Raw genomic sequence first — 17,481 nt, 5'->3', positions numbered from 1 at the left:
CCGTACGCACCCGGTTGTAAACGGTGTTTCTTTGGAGGCCTGGGTTGGTAACCTTAAGGAAAGCTCAGTCCTGAATTAATGAGAAAACTCCCTGGGTTTATTCTTACAAATTATGAGGTAAGTACAGCTGTCCTGTTAGGCAGCTGTAGTTCTGCTCCTTAAAGCACTGGCATGTGCTGAGTGCTCAGCACCATGGCCCAGTCCTGTAACATGAATGATACTGGGGCACATCCCATGGCTTTGTGCCTGAAGGATGTACTTACAACTGATAAAAGTGGTTGACAGGCAATTATTTTTCCAATTTCCGAGGCAAAACCTTTCAGCAACGAGAATAATCTACTTTAGGTTGTGTGACACAGGGCACTGGAAACATAGATTAAGATCTCCACCTACCAATAATTCTGTGGACTTGCACTTCATGGCACATGAAGGTTAGAAAACTAAAATATATCTTTCCCCTTGTTAGCTCTTCCCTAATGACAGTGACTGGGGGTAATCCTAGCAGATAGGAGACTTCTCTGAACAAGATAAAATTACCCAAATGGGCTTGAAGGAGTAACAGTTTATAAAAGCAAGTGAGCCAGCAAGTTTCAAATGTGTGTGGGTTTGGTTTCCCACCACTATCATTCTTGATAAGAATCCCAGTATGGTTCTTTACAGAATAGATACTACAACAATGGAGCAAAGCAGCTCTGTTTACCCTTATCCAGTCAGAAATGAATGAAATGGGGGAAATGTTTAGCTGCAAGTTTATGGCTTCATTTTTTTTAACAGGTACAAAGAATAGTCTAGCTTGTTACTTCAATCACACAATTTCTTTATCTATTATTTGTTATTATGTATTAGAGTGCTAAAACTCCCAAATTCACATCTGCATTGCGTAGAGAATAACACTTTTCCTCTGTGGTAAGAAGAGCAAACTCCCTTTTTCTAGCTTGAGCCTTATTTGGGACATTTCTTGCATGTCTCCAGGTCTCATATCTTTTTGTTTTTAACAGGTTAGCCAACATCATAAAGATGAGCAAGAAATTTAAATCACAATCAAGAAATATCAATTTATAATATTTTTTATACTAAATATACATCATCTACTACTATACACCTACTACTGCATCTTCTGTGCAACCACTGATCACTTCCATGTCCCAGACTTCTAATGCACTCAGATGATCCTTGGTAAAGCTAAACAGGATTAAATCCACAAAGATCCAAACAGTCTTTGTACAGAGCAAGAAACCCTCTACAATGTCAGCCAAAAAAAAAAAGTCTCCAAGCTTCACAACAAGCCTAAACCACAGAAAACTTTGCTTTCAAGCTGCTAGCTCCCATTCTGCAAACTCCTTGTAGGCCTCACCATCAGCCTTCTCTGAGAACATTTCATGATCTTTTCAGATGCTCATTCAGGCTTATGTGCTGTTCTTCCACACAGGTTATATTTTTTTAAGATGACTGGGTTGTAACACAATGGTCTTTGCATAAGAAAAGAATGATTGACACATCCTATGGACTTAATATTAGGAGTGCACACACCCCCTTTTATTTTTTTAATCATGTCATTGATATTTCAGTTTGCTTGACCAGCAGAATGAGGGGAATGTGGACATTTTCATGAAGAGCGACTGTTTGCTTTTCCTTTAAAGTTTAACACTTCTGTCAACAAAAGTCTGTAGATAAACTTCATTGTCACAAATCTACTTCAAAGTAAGAGTAACTTGCATAAACTGCTTCTTTTTCATTTCCTGAGGACGCTGCTAGTATAAGTCTAATGCTAGAGGAAAAGATACATGTCTATAAAGGCAGTTCTAAATATGCCTAAAAAAACAAGAGGGGATTAAATATTGCCTAAAAAAATAAGCAAAAAAAGTTCAAAGAGAGAGCAGGTGCCAACACCACTATCAAGCATCTTGCAAAAACGTTGGCACTTTAGCTTTACTGCTTGCACTTAAGCAACTGCTTTTAATAAGAAAGGTCATATACAAAGCTAAGTGTAAAAGAACTATGATTTTTTTTTTTCCTCTCATCTTGCCATGATCTTGTAGCTTTTCAGTGAAGGAAACGGTGAATACAAGTTTGAATTTCACAGGTACCTTGCTGTGGGTATCTTTATTTCCTTTTTCCTTCCTTCTATTTTGATATTTGTTTCCTGCAGCATCTTATTTGCCTGCATAAGCCTCCTGTTCAATATGCATTAAGTAAACAAACTTCAAACAATCACAATTTAATCATCTCTATTTACCTGGGGAGACTGGCTCTACGTTGCTGTGTGTGTTTCTGAGGCACAACCCAAACCACACTTCACCCTCAGTTCAGATTTTGAGAGATTAAAAGTCATAATGCTTAGCATTTGTGTTTTGTTTTCTGTATTTAAAGTAGTTTAAACATAAACTACAAGGTCAGTTTCACTCTCACACACAATTGTGCTGTATGTAAAGTTTATGCATAGCTCAGTCTTTTACACCCAAGGGAATGAGCTAGAATGAGTCAAGCAGAATGTTAATAGGTCTGTTGCTTTGCTAATTAAGTTACATGAGAAGAAAGCTTCCATGCTGCAGCCATCTCAGCTGGCTGACTTGGTACCTACCTTGTTCTTATGATTAATCAGATTCATAAATGTTCTCATGTTCTTTACAACTCTTGAGTAGGTCATCCCACCATGACTTCTATTCTAAAATATTAGAAAAGAGAAACACAAGACAGAGAGTGCTCAGCAGAGAGAAAACGTGGGCTTCTAGGAAAACACATGTAAAAGAAAACCAGAAAAAGGCATGCAGGAAAACTCTGGGTTTGAAGTTTTCTGACATCCTCTGATGTAGTTAGTAGGGCAAGGTTTGAATTAAAACACTAGAGAAAAAGACCAATCTAAGAGATTGAAAAGCATGTTAGAATAATGAGAGTTCATATGTTACAAACAACATATACTTCTTCCATTCTGCTTCTTTTATTAATCACTTCAGTGATTCTGAAGCAGACATGTTTTCAAATGTCAATACTGTTTGTGAGTAATAAATGTCAATGGATACACCAGTCCTAGAGTAAAAGAAATTTGGCAGTATTTTTACAAAAAAAAAAAAAAAAAGATAATATTGTTCATTTATATTAATGTTCTGCAATAATTTATTAATTTTCATAGACATTACTTCTGATCATCATCATCAAGATGTGTTTCATATTTCTTGCTGGAAAGACAGATGCAATGTACTTCTGGAGATAACTGAAAGAAGAATAATAGAATAAGAAATGCAGCACTATTCAGGTGGTAAGGTATCCAAACATGTATTTAGCATTCTGGTTATCTTAGTTTTGTGGTTTTATTCCTAGAAACTAAATTATTAAAAATACGTCATATCAAAGAAATACAATTTTCTTTTGTTATTGCATTTGATTTTATTTCAAATTAGAGCACCAATAAGTCAGCTTATTAATGTTTTTCTGCATTTCTGTATTATTAGCAGCATCGTCTGAAGCATTTACCTAATAGCAGTTAATAAAGCCTCTATTTTGAAACATGATTTTGTCTATTATTGCTTCACCCTGCATAAGAAAAAAATGAGGCACAGCAATATGTTTTTCTGTTGTTAGAATCAGAAGCTCTTAAACTTTTAAATGGGTCAGACATCCAGCATGACTTAGTCACATTGTGCTTTCAATTAGTCACGTGCTTAATTGGCTGGCTGAATGTTTGCATGTATAAATATAGATGTTTGATCCAAGAGATACCTTGGTACAATTCTGTAGGAAGAAGAGAATCCTAAGTGAAGTGTTTTTCCAAACCAATTAAGTTTTCAAAAACATAAAAGCAATTCAAAATGTTAGCTGTCCAGCAGGACTGGAAAATCAGGGTATTATTTCATTGCCAGAAAAAAATTACATATATGCTTTTGAAAATTTTGGATCTATGTCTGTAGCTGAATGCATCAGTATGTCTCTGGACTGATACACAGAGACTAGTCATGCAATTCATTAACATGCCAGTGAAATGAACTAAACTGAAGCTGCTACTTGGATGGATGCACAAAATTTGTCTGCCCATTATATATGTTCTATGATCTCAAAGCAGAAGAACAGTTTGATGCTGTGCTGAAAAATACCAGTGTAATATTTCAGATTAAAATGTAGGATTCCATGCTGCAAGTGGGAAGGTGTGTGTGGTAGAGACTTTGTTAGAGGTCTACAGAATGTGCAGTGAACAAAAGAGATTGCAGATCTGCCCGACAATATCAACACTGCTTTATCAGCTGGGCATCTCATTTTGAAAGGAAAACCCTAATTAGTGGCATTTGACTGACAGTTAAGATGTGAGGTGAATAACACAACTAATTATTAATTTAGGCATGGTTTGTTACTAAAACCATGTTAAACTTGGTCATCTGATCACACATTGTTCTTTACAGCAGTCGTTTCTGTATTTTTTCTATGAATATAGTATCACAGTTACCACTGGAAGAGACAATAATGGGATCATAGGAAGCTTATGAGGGAAAACAGCAAAGAAACCAACTAGTGGAATGACATTGAACAAGATGGAGTTGCCATGACCACAGCAAATGTGGACACTGGGAAAAGAAGGACAAAGAAGAAGGTATGTTGCATATGTAAGAATGTGTCACTGTCTTTTAAACTAATAGGCAAGTAGCTGGAGATTCTCCATACATGATCTAGACACTAAGTCAGAACTGTCAAACCTGTGGGATTTTTCACAGAATCATAGAATGGTTTGAGTTGGAAGGGATCATCTAGTTCCAACCACCCTGCATGGGCAAGTTAGGCACCTAAGTAATGTTTAGGTATCATCAAAAGAAAGGCTGGATTGATCTATTTAAATAAGTTATGAAAGATGTGACTCTGCAAGCAGAGATACCTCAAAGACTATTAAATTGCATGTGACAGTTGTAATAGGTACACGTGATAGCTGGATGCTGGAATATCAGTGAGCATTTTACATATATAATAACTATCTAGTGTGCTGACTTGATGGGTCAGTTTCCCATGGAATCACCTGGAGGTGATTATTGCAAATTCCCAGTGCACAGATTGCCTGCCAGAATCCCATTAAGATGATGGTATTTTCTGAGTTTATAATCCACATGTAGTTTAATGTGTTTTCTCTTTCACTTTTTTTTTGTCCTGAAAATACAAATACACTTTATTTAATGGAAACTATCTTGTCACTGATTCATTTTCATTGACTTTAAAGTAGCTTATTAATAGATGCTGAACATAACCCAGATTTTAAAAGATCATTTCAATGAATTGTGAAATAAATGCAGTTTTATACATCTGCTTTATTATAGAACAAGAAATGTGGCTATCTCTTTTGTTGCCTAAGAGCAATAGATGCAAGACTTGAGGTGTGTCCCTTGAGATGGTCACAAATACAACCAAGCGAATAATTAATCCTAGGGTGCCAGCACACTAATTAGTATTGTTTGAATTGATAGGAGTTGTAGGCTTTCAATACCTTTGAAAATCTGTTTTTATTTTGATGTGAATGTCTTAGCCTTTTTTTTTTTTTTTCACTTTAAATATCTGTCATTCTCAGTATATTTTACATCATAATAGGAAGCATCTAAGGCTGGAATATTAGCAAAAAAAGTCTGTTTACCATCTGCTTACATATCTTAATTTTGACAAAAGAAAGTCTAGAAAAAAATTTCCAGGATAAGAAGCAAGGGTCAGAGAGAAATACAGCACTGTCAGTAGCATATCAGAGAGATATAAAATAGCTCTTTTAGCCTGGTGTAATTGGTTCAGCACAGTGCTTGCCATCTGGCCAGCAGCTTGCTGATGCCCTTTGCCCCAGCTGTCTGGTGTCCCAGCAGCATTTGAGCTGTTGTTCCAGTCCCTCTGATAAAAACAGGTTTCCACACTGACTAGTTATGTATCATTCTAGGTTGCAAAGATGACCACTATTTTGTTTAAGATTTACACGATTGCCAGGGACTACTTCTGGTTTCTGCTGAAGCAGAGTAAAAGGCCTGGACAAGCCCTTGACTGTTTTGACCACAGGTAGATGCGTGGAAAATAAACAGACCTAATTTTTTTTCTGTTGATAGAAAATGAATTGCCAGAAATAGGGGAGCTGGAATGACAGAAGCATCTAATATACATTTAAAAAAGGAAAATAATTCTCTAACTATGGTAGTCTCTACAGCATTTAATTAGACATTGGGATCAGTAATAGACCTCCTAAAAAGTCTCTGGTTTTGGTATGTATGGAGACCTATGTTTTTAGAATGTGTGACTGCTTTCTAAAAGTTGCTGTAAGAGACAGTGGTTATTTTGACATATCAGCACAGCACTTCACTGTTTCATGACAAGCAAGAAATGGTGAAAGTTACCTGGAAACTGTAACATATCATTAGTTTGCTGAGTTTGTTGTTGTTTTTTTTCTGGAGGTTGACATAAAGCTACCAGGTTAATTACATTGATGTATTTCTTTCTAGCTACTAATAGTCCCTTGCACCCATGGCTGGCCATTCACAAGTTATTTACAAGAGGCTTACAAGCCATTACATTGCCAAAAAACTTATGATGTCAGGATAAGAAGAAATACCAGTCATATCAGACCATCACATTTATAAACAGGTTAAAACCTTCTAAACAGATCTCCAGTGATCTACCAGCATTCCTACCCAGCTTTGTTGATGTGCATTTCCTATTTTTGTTGGGTGAAGTGCACTGTTTGTTCTGTGTTTGAGTAGCACAGTTGGGTCTTGATCCATAATGTGCACTTCTAAACAATTTTCAGACAAATCCACGTTTTCCACTGAAAATGCTGCCTTCATTTTCTTTCAATACTTATAGTCTGAAAATGTTTGGTACTTTTTTACAGCTACCAGAAAGAGTTCTATAACAGCCATGTAAATTAGGCCAGTTGTTGACCACCAAGTACTTTGGATTCACCAGCAGTGCATGGGGTAGTGTATTTAAACTGAAAGAAGAGAGATTTAGGTTAGAGATCAGGAAGAAATTCTTCACTGTGAGGGTGGTGAGACACTGGAACAGGTTGCCCAGAGAAGCTGTGGATGCCCCATCCCTGGAAATGTTGAATGGCAGGTTGGATGGGGCTTGGAGCACCCTGGTCTGGTGGGAGGTGTCCCTGCCCATGGCAGGGGGGTTTGAACTGGATGATCTTTAAGGCTCCTTCCAACTCAAACCATTCTATGATTAACAGTGAAAACAGCTATTTTTCTGTAGTGCTGACTACTTTGTTATTAGCATGGTAGAGGGGCTCTCTTTTTGTTTTTATACTGTGCTAATATCCCTTCTGTTTGATATTGTAACCAGTATATCCTATTGACAAAAGGCCCCATTGTACTTGAAAGTTAATGCAAATTATTCTCCTAAGAATTGGACATAGACCTTGGTCTATCCTCCTGTATTTTAATGCATTTGAACAAGGAGGTTTTTGTTGTGATCCAGTTCTAATGACTTCTCCTATGACATTCACCTACCATTTAATTCATTTATTTTGTCAACCTCTGATCCATCTCTGATTCATCATTTTCTTGAGTGCTGGGGGATCCTGTACTTCATGATCCTGGCAGGAGCTCAATTTTTACTAAATCATAAAGACCATTCTTATATTTTTTCAGGACCAGTGATACTTCCATTACAGATGAGGTGTCACAGGTCAGCCTTCCCAGTGATGTAGGTGGAAAAAAAAGGGAGTTGTCATTATCTACCCTATGCTTACATCATATGTTTATTCCTGAGGGGCAATGACAACTTGGCCCATGTCAGCAGCCTCCTTGTTGGAAAAATATTCCTGGGTTATATATTAACAAGCAACCCTGTGTCATAACTGAAATGAGGTACATAAGAAGGTGAACAGCATTACTTTTATGAAGACTATGTGTTGACTAGGTGGTTCTTCAGCCAATAGTACTAATTAAGAACTCACCTACATTTGCACGTACTGACTGACAATGAGTTTTGAAACCTTATTATGTCATTGTTTCCCTGCTGCGTTTCACAGAATTTTACTTTTTGAGTTGTAAGTATGAATTTTAGAACAAAAACATGGTGGTACACACATTCACTATCTTCACAAGAGTAGTGAGATAGTAAAATAATGATCATTCACATAAAACCTAGGAACAAGGACACTGAAAAATTAGGAAGAGTGCATAACGTAAGGTACTTTTTGACTGCCATAAAGCAGAAAGTTTTCATTAATTAGTTCACTCAGGCATTAAGTTTCAAACCACAAATCACTCCTCCAACATACTGAGATTAAATATTACCATTGAAGAAGTTTTCTTAAAGCTTTTAGTATGGGCAGTATAATTTGGTGATGAATACTAGAATAACAGGTACTGTGATGTTATAATGTTATATGGAATAAAGAAATTTTCTTGTTACAGAATCTTTGGGAGAGAAACAAAGACTTTACCTCTATTTCAAATTCTCATGTTTCAGTGGCCTACTCGTGTTACAAACTTTGTCTTCTGTTTTGTTTTTCATAAAATGCCAATGTTAATTCTCATGCTAAGTGAGTTATAGCACTTCTTACACATACCTTTTACATTTTTGTTATAATTTCCTTTAAAATTCAGCCTAATTTTTGAACAGTTAACCAATTAGTTTACTAAATCAGCATTATCTGATATTGTTTGTGAGGTATTTAAACCATATGAAGTACACCTCAAACTGAAAAATTGGTAAGATTTTACTCTAGGTTTATGTGCAGGTAGGCAAGGTTTTTCAGTATATACCGGAAATAGCTAAAATCTCTTGAGTTTATCAGAGAAATCAGATAAAAGAAAATCAGGGGTCACAAAGTAAAAGTATAGGAAGCTCTTAGTGAGGACAGAAATCTGCAAATTAACATATTGGTTTGTTGTGGGTTTTTTCTCCCTTATTCTAACACATTTGGCACTCTTTCAGTAATTATTTTGTTGCTGGAAGTAGGGATTCATTATAGTTATTTCCCACAAACACGTTTGAACTTTCCTACCTTCTAGGTGAGTACTGGGGTGATACTGCAGCACTCTGTCTGTCTCCTTCTAAAGCAGAATGGCTTTTTTTGGAAGGTTGCCAGGTAACCTTGCCACTGCTCAGTGTAATCTTAAACACAACCCAATAATTCTGAACACAAAACTGTTGAGGCTTTATAGCATTTTGGCCTGGGTTCATGAGAAGACTTGGACATAGCTCTGTGATGCCTGGAGATGGCCTAGACTGGAGGTGTCACTTCCAGCACCACCAGCCTAACATGCTGTTATCAAGTCTTAAGACAGCCTGACACTCTTGAAATCTGTCCCTAGTGGTGAGCAGGGCCATCTTAAGCTTCAGAAAATGAAAATATATGTGAAGGAGAGCACGTGAGTGCATTAAACACAGTAGCATGCATGTATTTCCTGGCAAGAAGTCACTCTGACAGGCATCCATGCATCTCCATGCCTCTGTATGTCTCCTTGGAATCTTTTCTGTGCAGATCAGAAAACATTGTGCTCACTGGGAACAAACCCCATTATGACCAAATAACTGAGATTATTGCAAGTGCCTCCAAAGAATTATTTTACCCTAGTTGCTAATCATCTGTCAGAGCTGTTGTTATATCAGACCTAGATATCTAGGTGACTAGGGAAGCTTATCCTGCTATAACTTTACAGCTGTATGTTATAAATGAATAGCTGTTAAATGCTGAAGAACAACATCATTATTTGGAGCTACTTTGGTAATGCCTAATGACTTTATGGATGTTCTAGTTGCTTCATCCTTGCATAAGAAAGAAAATACAGGCACTGAAATTTTAATCAACAGTAAGAGATTAAATAAGAAGTGGTGGGGAAACAGGCCTCAGTGAGTTTCAGTACACCACTTGCCTTGAATAGTGTCACGTGAGGAAGAAAATACTCTTCTATCCCCTTCATTTGATCTGATTCCAGATGGTATCATGTTATTCCTCCAATCAGCCCTCACTGGTAAGATCTTACTGCTGGTGATCAAGAAACTCTGATACTTTACCCAGTTATCATCCAGGAATTTACTGCATTTTTCAGATGCTAGTCTCTCTCCTTCTGACAGTTTTCCCCACCCTTTGTCATTACAATAATTTGCGTTATTCATAGGGCAAACTTAAATCCATCTTCCCAAATAAGGCCAACTATAACACTTTGCAGTTGTCTGATGCATTTAGAAGTAACAAGTATTTTTATATCATGTCTTATCTTTATACATTCTGAATTCCTGGACAGAAATTTTGTTTATTTGTTGAGAATTACATTTTTAATGAGGTGAAATCTCGTCGGTTATTTCACAGACCACCTTCCTTTTCCGACTTTAAACTGTTTTGAAAACAAGCATGGAATAAACGCATTATATGTGAAACAACTACTGAGGAAGGAGGCTACATCTAACAAGGGCTCCTCTCCCTCCACCTGCTGGCCATGTTTTTCCTGACGCAGTGCAGGGTGCTGTTGCCTGCCTTTGCCACAAGGATGTACTGCTAGTTCATGTTCAACTTGTTTTCCACCGCTACCCTCGGGTCTTTTTATGCAAAGTTGTTTTCCAGCTGGTCAGCCCCTAGCGTGTCGTGACCGGTGGGGTTATTCCTCCCTAGATGCAGAACTTGGTGCTTCCCTTTGCTGAACTTCAAAAGCTTCCACGACCATTTCTTCAGCCTGTTGAGCATTGCCCGAATGGCAACACCTGCTGTATCAATCTCTCCTCCCATTTTTTTTTGTCACCTGCAGACTTGCTGATTGCCCTCCAACTCGACTTGGTGATGCTGGTCACTACACTTCAAGCCCAGCAGCTCAGGCAGCTTTCAGTCCACCGGTCAGTCCACCTTCCTGACCCCTTGTCTAGGCCATAATTCATCAATTTGCCGATTAGGATGTTATGGGAGTGAGTGTTGAAAGCCTTGCTGAAGTGAAGATAAACAATATCAACTGCTCATCATCCATCATGGTTGTGATTTCATCACAGAAGGCTGTCAGGTTAGTCAGGCATCATTTCCCTTTCATAAATCAGTGCTGACTCCTCTAAATAGCTTTTTTGTCCTTAATGTGTTTGCAAATGGTTTTCAGGATTATTTGTTCCACCTCCTTCCCAAGGATATAGGTTAGGCTGACCAGTTTGTAGCTGGTTGCTTTGAATGACTTCTGGAGGAGCACAGGACAGCCAAAGCTGTCCATACAGCACCAGCAGAAGACCACTTTGTTGTTCATCTCAGGATATGATGTACACGTGCACAGAGATTTCACTCCAAGTTCTTTATCTTTCTATTTATATCTGCTACAAAAAGCAGCTTTTGAAAGTAGAAAGATTTTTTTTTAAATTAATTCTCAATGTTTCTTTTGCTTTTCACATCTAAAAATGTGTCAAGCAGTCTCTCCTATAAAATCTTCATGAATTGAAGTTTTTTTAATGCACTTGCGTAACAGTCACTAGTAGTCATAATAAGATGTGACCTCTTTTTTTCCCCTCAGTTAGGAATAATTTTGAGAAGTAGTACCTTGTCTATCATTACAAATAACAGAAGGGCTGATCTGTGCTGATTTCCTGTGCTAAGCAAACTTACTGAAAAAAAAAAAAAAGAAAAAAAAAAAGAGGAGTGGTCTTTTTTATAATAGGAACTCTGTTTCAGCTGATATCTTAAGGTGGGGCAAGTTCTGTAAGGACAGGTAATGTCATTTATTAGACTACTGGTACAGGAGAAAAAGTAGGCAGGATTTTCTAGGCAGGAGCATTTTTGTGGAATTGTTAATAGCAAAATGTAGTTTTAGTCCATGCTAAATGACAGATAAAACTGACACGGGGAGAAGGTAAGATTGCCATTTATTGCCAATAAGCCTAAAGATTTCTTCAGAAAGATTTCTTCTGCAGAAGATTTCCCTGAGTTCTAACTAGCTGAAAAATTTTACACAAGGGATGTTTCTGAGGATTCTGAAGAACAAAGGCTTGCTCTGAAATTCTACACTCGTGAGATTCTGTGTTCTCTTTTTAAATTTTAATTAGTGCTATTGACTAAATTTACCTATGAAACGCCAATTAACACGTTCCAAAATCTAAGTGCTGTAACCTTTGAGAAGATCATTCAGTGCTAAGCAAACTTACTGAAAAAAAAAAAAGAAAAATAAAAAGAGGAGTGGTCTTTTTTATAATAGGAACTCTGTTTCAGCTGATATCTTAAGGTGGGGCAAGTTCTGTAAGGACAGGTAATGTCATTTATTAGACTACTGGTACAGGAGAAAAAGTAGGCAGGATTTTCTAGGCAGGAGCATTTTTGTGGAATTGTTAATAGCAAAATGTAGTTTTAGTCCATGCTAAATGACAGATAAAACTGACACGGGGAGAAGGTAAGATTGCCATTTATTGCCAATAAGCCTAAAGATTTCTTCAGAAAGATTTCTTCTGCAGAAGATTTCCCTGAGTTCTAACTAGCTGAAAAATTTTACACAAGGGATGTTTCTGAGGATTCTGAAGAACAAAGGCTTGCTCTGAAATTCTACACTCGTGAGATTCTGTGTTCTCTTTTTAAATTTTAATTAGTGCTATTGACTAAATTTACCTATGAAACGCCAATTAACACGTTCCAAAATCTAAGTGCTGTAACCTTTGAGAAGATCATTCTGCACAGAATGAAGGGGAAAGACTTATTACATACTGGAGAAAAAAGTCTCTCTTCAGCTGGGAAGATATAGCTGGTCCCTCCAGTAATAAATACTTGGTGTTGGTAGGGTCAACAGTGAGTATTTGCTAACTTGCTGGACTGGACCCTCAAGACCAGTTAGACAATAAACTGGGGCCTGTGCTGGATGGGGGGTTTGCTTTACTGTAGAAAACACACCAGATACGTTCACACCAAACTGTCTTCACCAGTGTTGCTTTGAAAGTATGCAAAATGTACTCTCTTAACTGTAGTAAACTTTGGGGTTTTTTTAAATTTAATTTAGACCTGATATGTGATTCACCTGCTCTAGTCATGCTTCATCTCTGATTTCCCCTTACACCCCCAGCTGCACTAAATAAAGCTTGGAAATGACTCCTGTATAAGGTGCTCTGTAGGTACTACCACAGGGCTTTGGCTGCACCATTCAAACAGCTTTTTGGACTGCTCTGCTGAGGATATTTGTGTTATTTTGGTGTGTGGTTTGTTGTTTTGGGGTGAGTTTTTTGTTTTGTTTGGGGGTTTTTTTTGTTTGTTTTGTTTCTTGATTTGTTTTTTTTTCCCCTGGTGGAAAAGCTTCAGTCTTCTTTACTACAAGTGAATAAAATGCAACCTCATGGTAAGGGATGTTTGTGCTGCTCAGCAGTGTGTATGTGAATGTTTGAACAAGCAGCATATTACTCTAGCTATTTGGATGGGGCTTGGAGCAACCTGGTCTAGTGGGAGGTGTCCCTGCCCATGCAGGGGGGTTGGAACTGGATGATCTTTAAGGTCCCTTCCAATCCAAACCAGTCTGTGATTTTGTGACTGGTTACTTTTTAAAGTGTTGATTTGGAGTCAAGTTTATGGGGGTTTAACTTTTGCTTTGATTGTTGTTTCCTTAAAAAGTTAAAACAAGTGACTATTTAAAAATAGGTTTGTTATTTGTCTAGTTGCTATTTGTGTATCAGGAAATGGTGATGCTTTCTAATTAATTCTGTTGTACTTTTAAGATAGAGTTTTAAAACTATGTCAAAGTCTGTAGTGTATCAGAGCTAGAAGAACACTTGGATCTGAGCTCTTATCGTGAAGGAAGAGCAGGGTTCTAGAGTGCCAGGTTTTTGTTTATGGTGAGGCTTCCTTTATCCTATGTTCCTGAAAGTATTCTGATACCTTCTACTTTCTTAACACTTTAATTTTAGGAAGAAATTGCTATGAGAAAAATCAGGCTATAGAAAGCTGATTCTTGTTGTATTAAAACAATTTGCAGTCTCTTATGGCTCCAGTTGAAACATACACAAAAAAGCCCAGTGCTTATTGTGCCTTATAACGAATCAAGGAAAGTAAAGTTGTTCTTATCAGTGTTTTGATGTATAACTTGTAATCTTGATTGTTTGGGTTGGCAATTTTGTGTCAGTCCAGTATAGTAATTGCTTTCCAAACGTGCACCTTAGTTTTCATAACATGGTCTATAGTTTTGTTACAAATATATGCATCTGGCCTGAAAATGAACTATTTTCTTCTTCATATAAATTAAGTTACTTGGTTATTTCCTTCCACACTTCATCCTTCTATTAGCTGTTCTTGGAAATCTGTTGCAAAATTGCCTATTTCTAGTTGGTTTGTAGAGATAATGAATTAGCATTGAGAAGCACAGTTCATGTAACAAACTTGTCCTGTCATGGATAAGTAACACCCATGAAATTGAGAAGTGCTAGTAGAGAACCCATATTTATCTGGTCTACTTCCTTCTACCTCAGTTTTGGTTTTATTGTGATGGATATATTGGAGCTTGAGGTTTAAATCTTCAGTAAGGAATATCCTTTCCATACTTAAGGGCTTTTGTTCCACGGTTGATTTGCTTTTGGAAAAGGCTGATGGAACCTTTGCAGTGAAGGGGGAGAAGGATTTATCAGGCAGTGTTATTGTATAAGGAAATACTACATGTGAAATTCTAAAAATGGAAACTAGTGTGACTTAACAAGGAGAAAACACTTCACGAGGGAAGTAAGAAAGCAGATGCTGCTGTTAAGCTGGTTGATTTTTGTATTGTTAAATCAGTTGGAATGGTAGGAATAACAGAGTGGGAGTATTGGAGAAGTAGGATAAAGGGAAAGAATAGAAATGATTTGTAGAAATACAGTACTTGCACAGCTGAATTTTTTTCCAAATAATGTGAGTTCCTGTTGGCCAACTATGTAGTGATCATCAGTGGCCATTTATGCCTGTTTTTATGATTGAAATTAACCCTAAGTAGACAAAAGAGGATTAATTTTGGAGAAAGCTTTGCAAAGGGCCATCACAAAGCACAAACGCTTTTTAGTAAGAAAGGTGATGGAGATGGCTCTTAATGTCTGCTTCCCATTTGTGTAGAGTTCAGTATGGAGACAAAAGTGGGGGGAAAAAAAGATGTTTCTGTATATTATCGTAGAGATGTGGATGAGGAACTAACATAGTACCCTTGTTTTGAGGAGGCAGTGGAGAGATGGAAGGAGATGAGGGACAGACACCATGGTAAGCTACCAAAAATCAAGGTTAAGAAGTCTACATTAGTCCTTGGTACCTAATAGATAGGATGAAATACAGATGTAAAAGTGGAAAGATAGTATTTTAAAGGAAGCGTATTGATTGAATGCAGTGGATGTATGTGACTTAAAGCTGTTCTTTCAGTCAATAATGCCTTGTCTTACATTCAGGTACCTATTTTACCATGTGCACAGTCAGCTATGTTGTCTTTTTTGGGCTCTCACGTCTTAAAAATAGTGCTCCAGCCTGAAAAATATGACAGAATAGCAGAGTTAGCTTTGATCTGTAATATGTCAACTGAGTGAGGTATTAGGTATTTTTATTACATAGTTCTATTTCTGAGCTGATGGTGGAGTACAAACAAAGTGCTGAGGTGTTCAGATCTTTAAATAAGTTGGAACAACTTTGAGAGAATTATGTCTGGTTTTATTAGACAACTTATGCTTCATGTTCATGCCATTATGGAAAGAAGCTGTGAAAATGCTGAATTATAGATGGGCTGAGATGTAAGAAAGATAAAAGGAGATACAAGGTTTTTAAAAAGCAGGTTTGAGGGTCAACTAATGAGAAGCTGGAATGTTCTGTTAAATAATTTTTCTTTTGGTATATGGAAACTGCTTGCTCCTGTGAGCAGAAGTACACAAGTAAAAGATACCAGTTTTTCAAGTATTTAATTAGAATCTAATAGTTGTTCTGATACATATTTTATGGACACTAAGCAATGTGCATAATGCAGTACAACAAGACTGTGAAGGACCAGATATTTCCTCACATGAACATAACATGCCCTTTAGGTCAGCAGTCATAACTGGCTTAAAGATGGCTGCTCTGAACCCTCACAAATACAAAAGCATTCTGCTTTTGAAGGAGGAAATCTCTTGTATCCCAGATAGCACAAAATTCTGTGGACCAGTGACTGGCCAGCCATGCTAATAGCTGGTCAACAGCAACCATGCTCAAAGTACTTAGCAGCTACAGCAGGAAAGCACTGCTCTCCAGGTCAGACTGTATGCAAATACAACCATTTTGCTTCTTCTGTGGCAAGCAGGCATGAAGGGAAAGTGACACAGACTGAGAATAGATGCTGCTCCATGAGTGTAACTGTAAAATACGGACCTTTTAGAGATTTAAATGTACCTTTCTAGGCACTTTTTAAACCAAATGAAGACATTGAAGCATTTGATGTGTCTGTTCTTGCCTGTGAAGTGGATGCCATGGTGGTCAGCCTGCTGGTACAAATTTAGACTACTTCTAAGTGGAACCTTTTGGCCTCATGCAACTGAAGGCAACAGCAGATGACACTTGGCATTTTGATTGAAATCTGTTTAGTCTGAAGAACGAAGAAAATGTGTGTCTTCTGGAGGAACACAAGAAATATACTGACTAGGCAAAGGTGGAGAGAACTGCTGCTTTGTGCAAGCCATGGCAGTTGTGGTTTAGGTTAGAGTGCTGAAATTTCTGATGGAGGTTTTCTTCCATAGATTTTAAATATCTAATGTAACTTTAGAGAGGAAAGGAGCAGAACTTTTATGTATTTTACAGAAAAGAAAGAAAACACTGTGTGTAAGGAAGAAAGCTGTTGAAAAATCAATGTCTGACATATGCTAAATGACAGATACTTGCAGTCACAGCAGGTTCCTGTACGGAGGAGTGACATGAGGTTGGGTGTTAACCAAGTGGATGCTTGGCGACCTTCAGTCTCTGTGCCAGATCCTTGTCACCTACAACTAATATATTTTGGGATATTAGTCAATAGCTGGTTGAATATGAGCCAGCAGCATGCCCAGGTGGCCAAGGAGGCCACCAGCATCCTGACTTGTACCAGCAATAGTGTGGCCAGCAGGACCAGGGCAGGAATTGTCCCCCTGTGCTCAGCACCTCAAATCCTGTGTTCAGCTGTGTGCCCCTCAGTATAAGAAGGACACTGAGGTGCTGGAGAGTGTGCAAAGAAGGGGATGGAGCTGGGGAAGGGGCTGGAGCACAAGAAGGGTTTGGAAAACTTAAAAGGAGCAGCTGAGGGAACTGGGGGTGTTCAGCCTGGAGCAAAGGAGGTTGAGGGGAGACCTTCTCCCTCTCTACAACTCCCTGGAGGTGGGAGCTGGGGGGTGGTTGGTCTCTTCTCTCAAGTAGTAAGTCATATTGCCCCAAGTTGTGCCAGTGGTGGTTCAGGTTGCATACTAGAAGAAAATTCTTCACTGAAAGCGTCGTCAGGCCCTGGCACCGGCTGCCCAGGGAAGCAGCGGGGTCACCACACCTGGAGGAATTAAATTAAAAGATGTACAGATGTGGCGCTGAGGGACATGGTTTAGTGGTGGGCTTGGCAGTGTGCTAACTTAGCGGCTGGACTGGATGACCCC

The 17,481-nt window shown here is 38.0% G+C and overlaps 1 protein-coding gene across 1 annotated transcript in view; it reads left to right on the top strand.

Moving 5' to 3' along the window:
• The first annotated feature begins 4,531 nt into the window (after nucleotides 1-4,531).
• ABTB2 (ankyrin repeat and BTB (POZ) domain containing 2) overlaps nucleotides 4,532-17,481 on the top strand; it is a 137,656-nt gene continuing 124,706 nt past the window's right edge. Inside the window, exons 1-2 of the mRNA XM_010007451.1 lie at nucleotides 4,532-4,579; nucleotides 16,270-16,356. Coding sequence (XP_010005753.1) covers nucleotides 4,532-4,579; nucleotides 16,270-16,356 — 135 coding nt within the window. The remainder of the gene's footprint in view (nucleotides 4,580-16,269; nucleotides 16,357-17,481) is intronic.

The sequence above is a fragment of the Chaetura pelagica genome, unplaced genomic scaffold, assembly GCF_000747805.2.
Source record: "Chaetura pelagica isolate M959 unplaced genomic scaffold, ChaPel_1.0 scaffold401, whole genome shotgun sequence".
Classification (NCBI taxonomy): domain Eukaryota; kingdom Metazoa; phylum Chordata; class Aves; order Apodiformes; family Apodidae; genus Chaetura; species Chaetura pelagica.
This window is presented reverse-complemented; position numbering and strand designations above follow the sequence as displayed.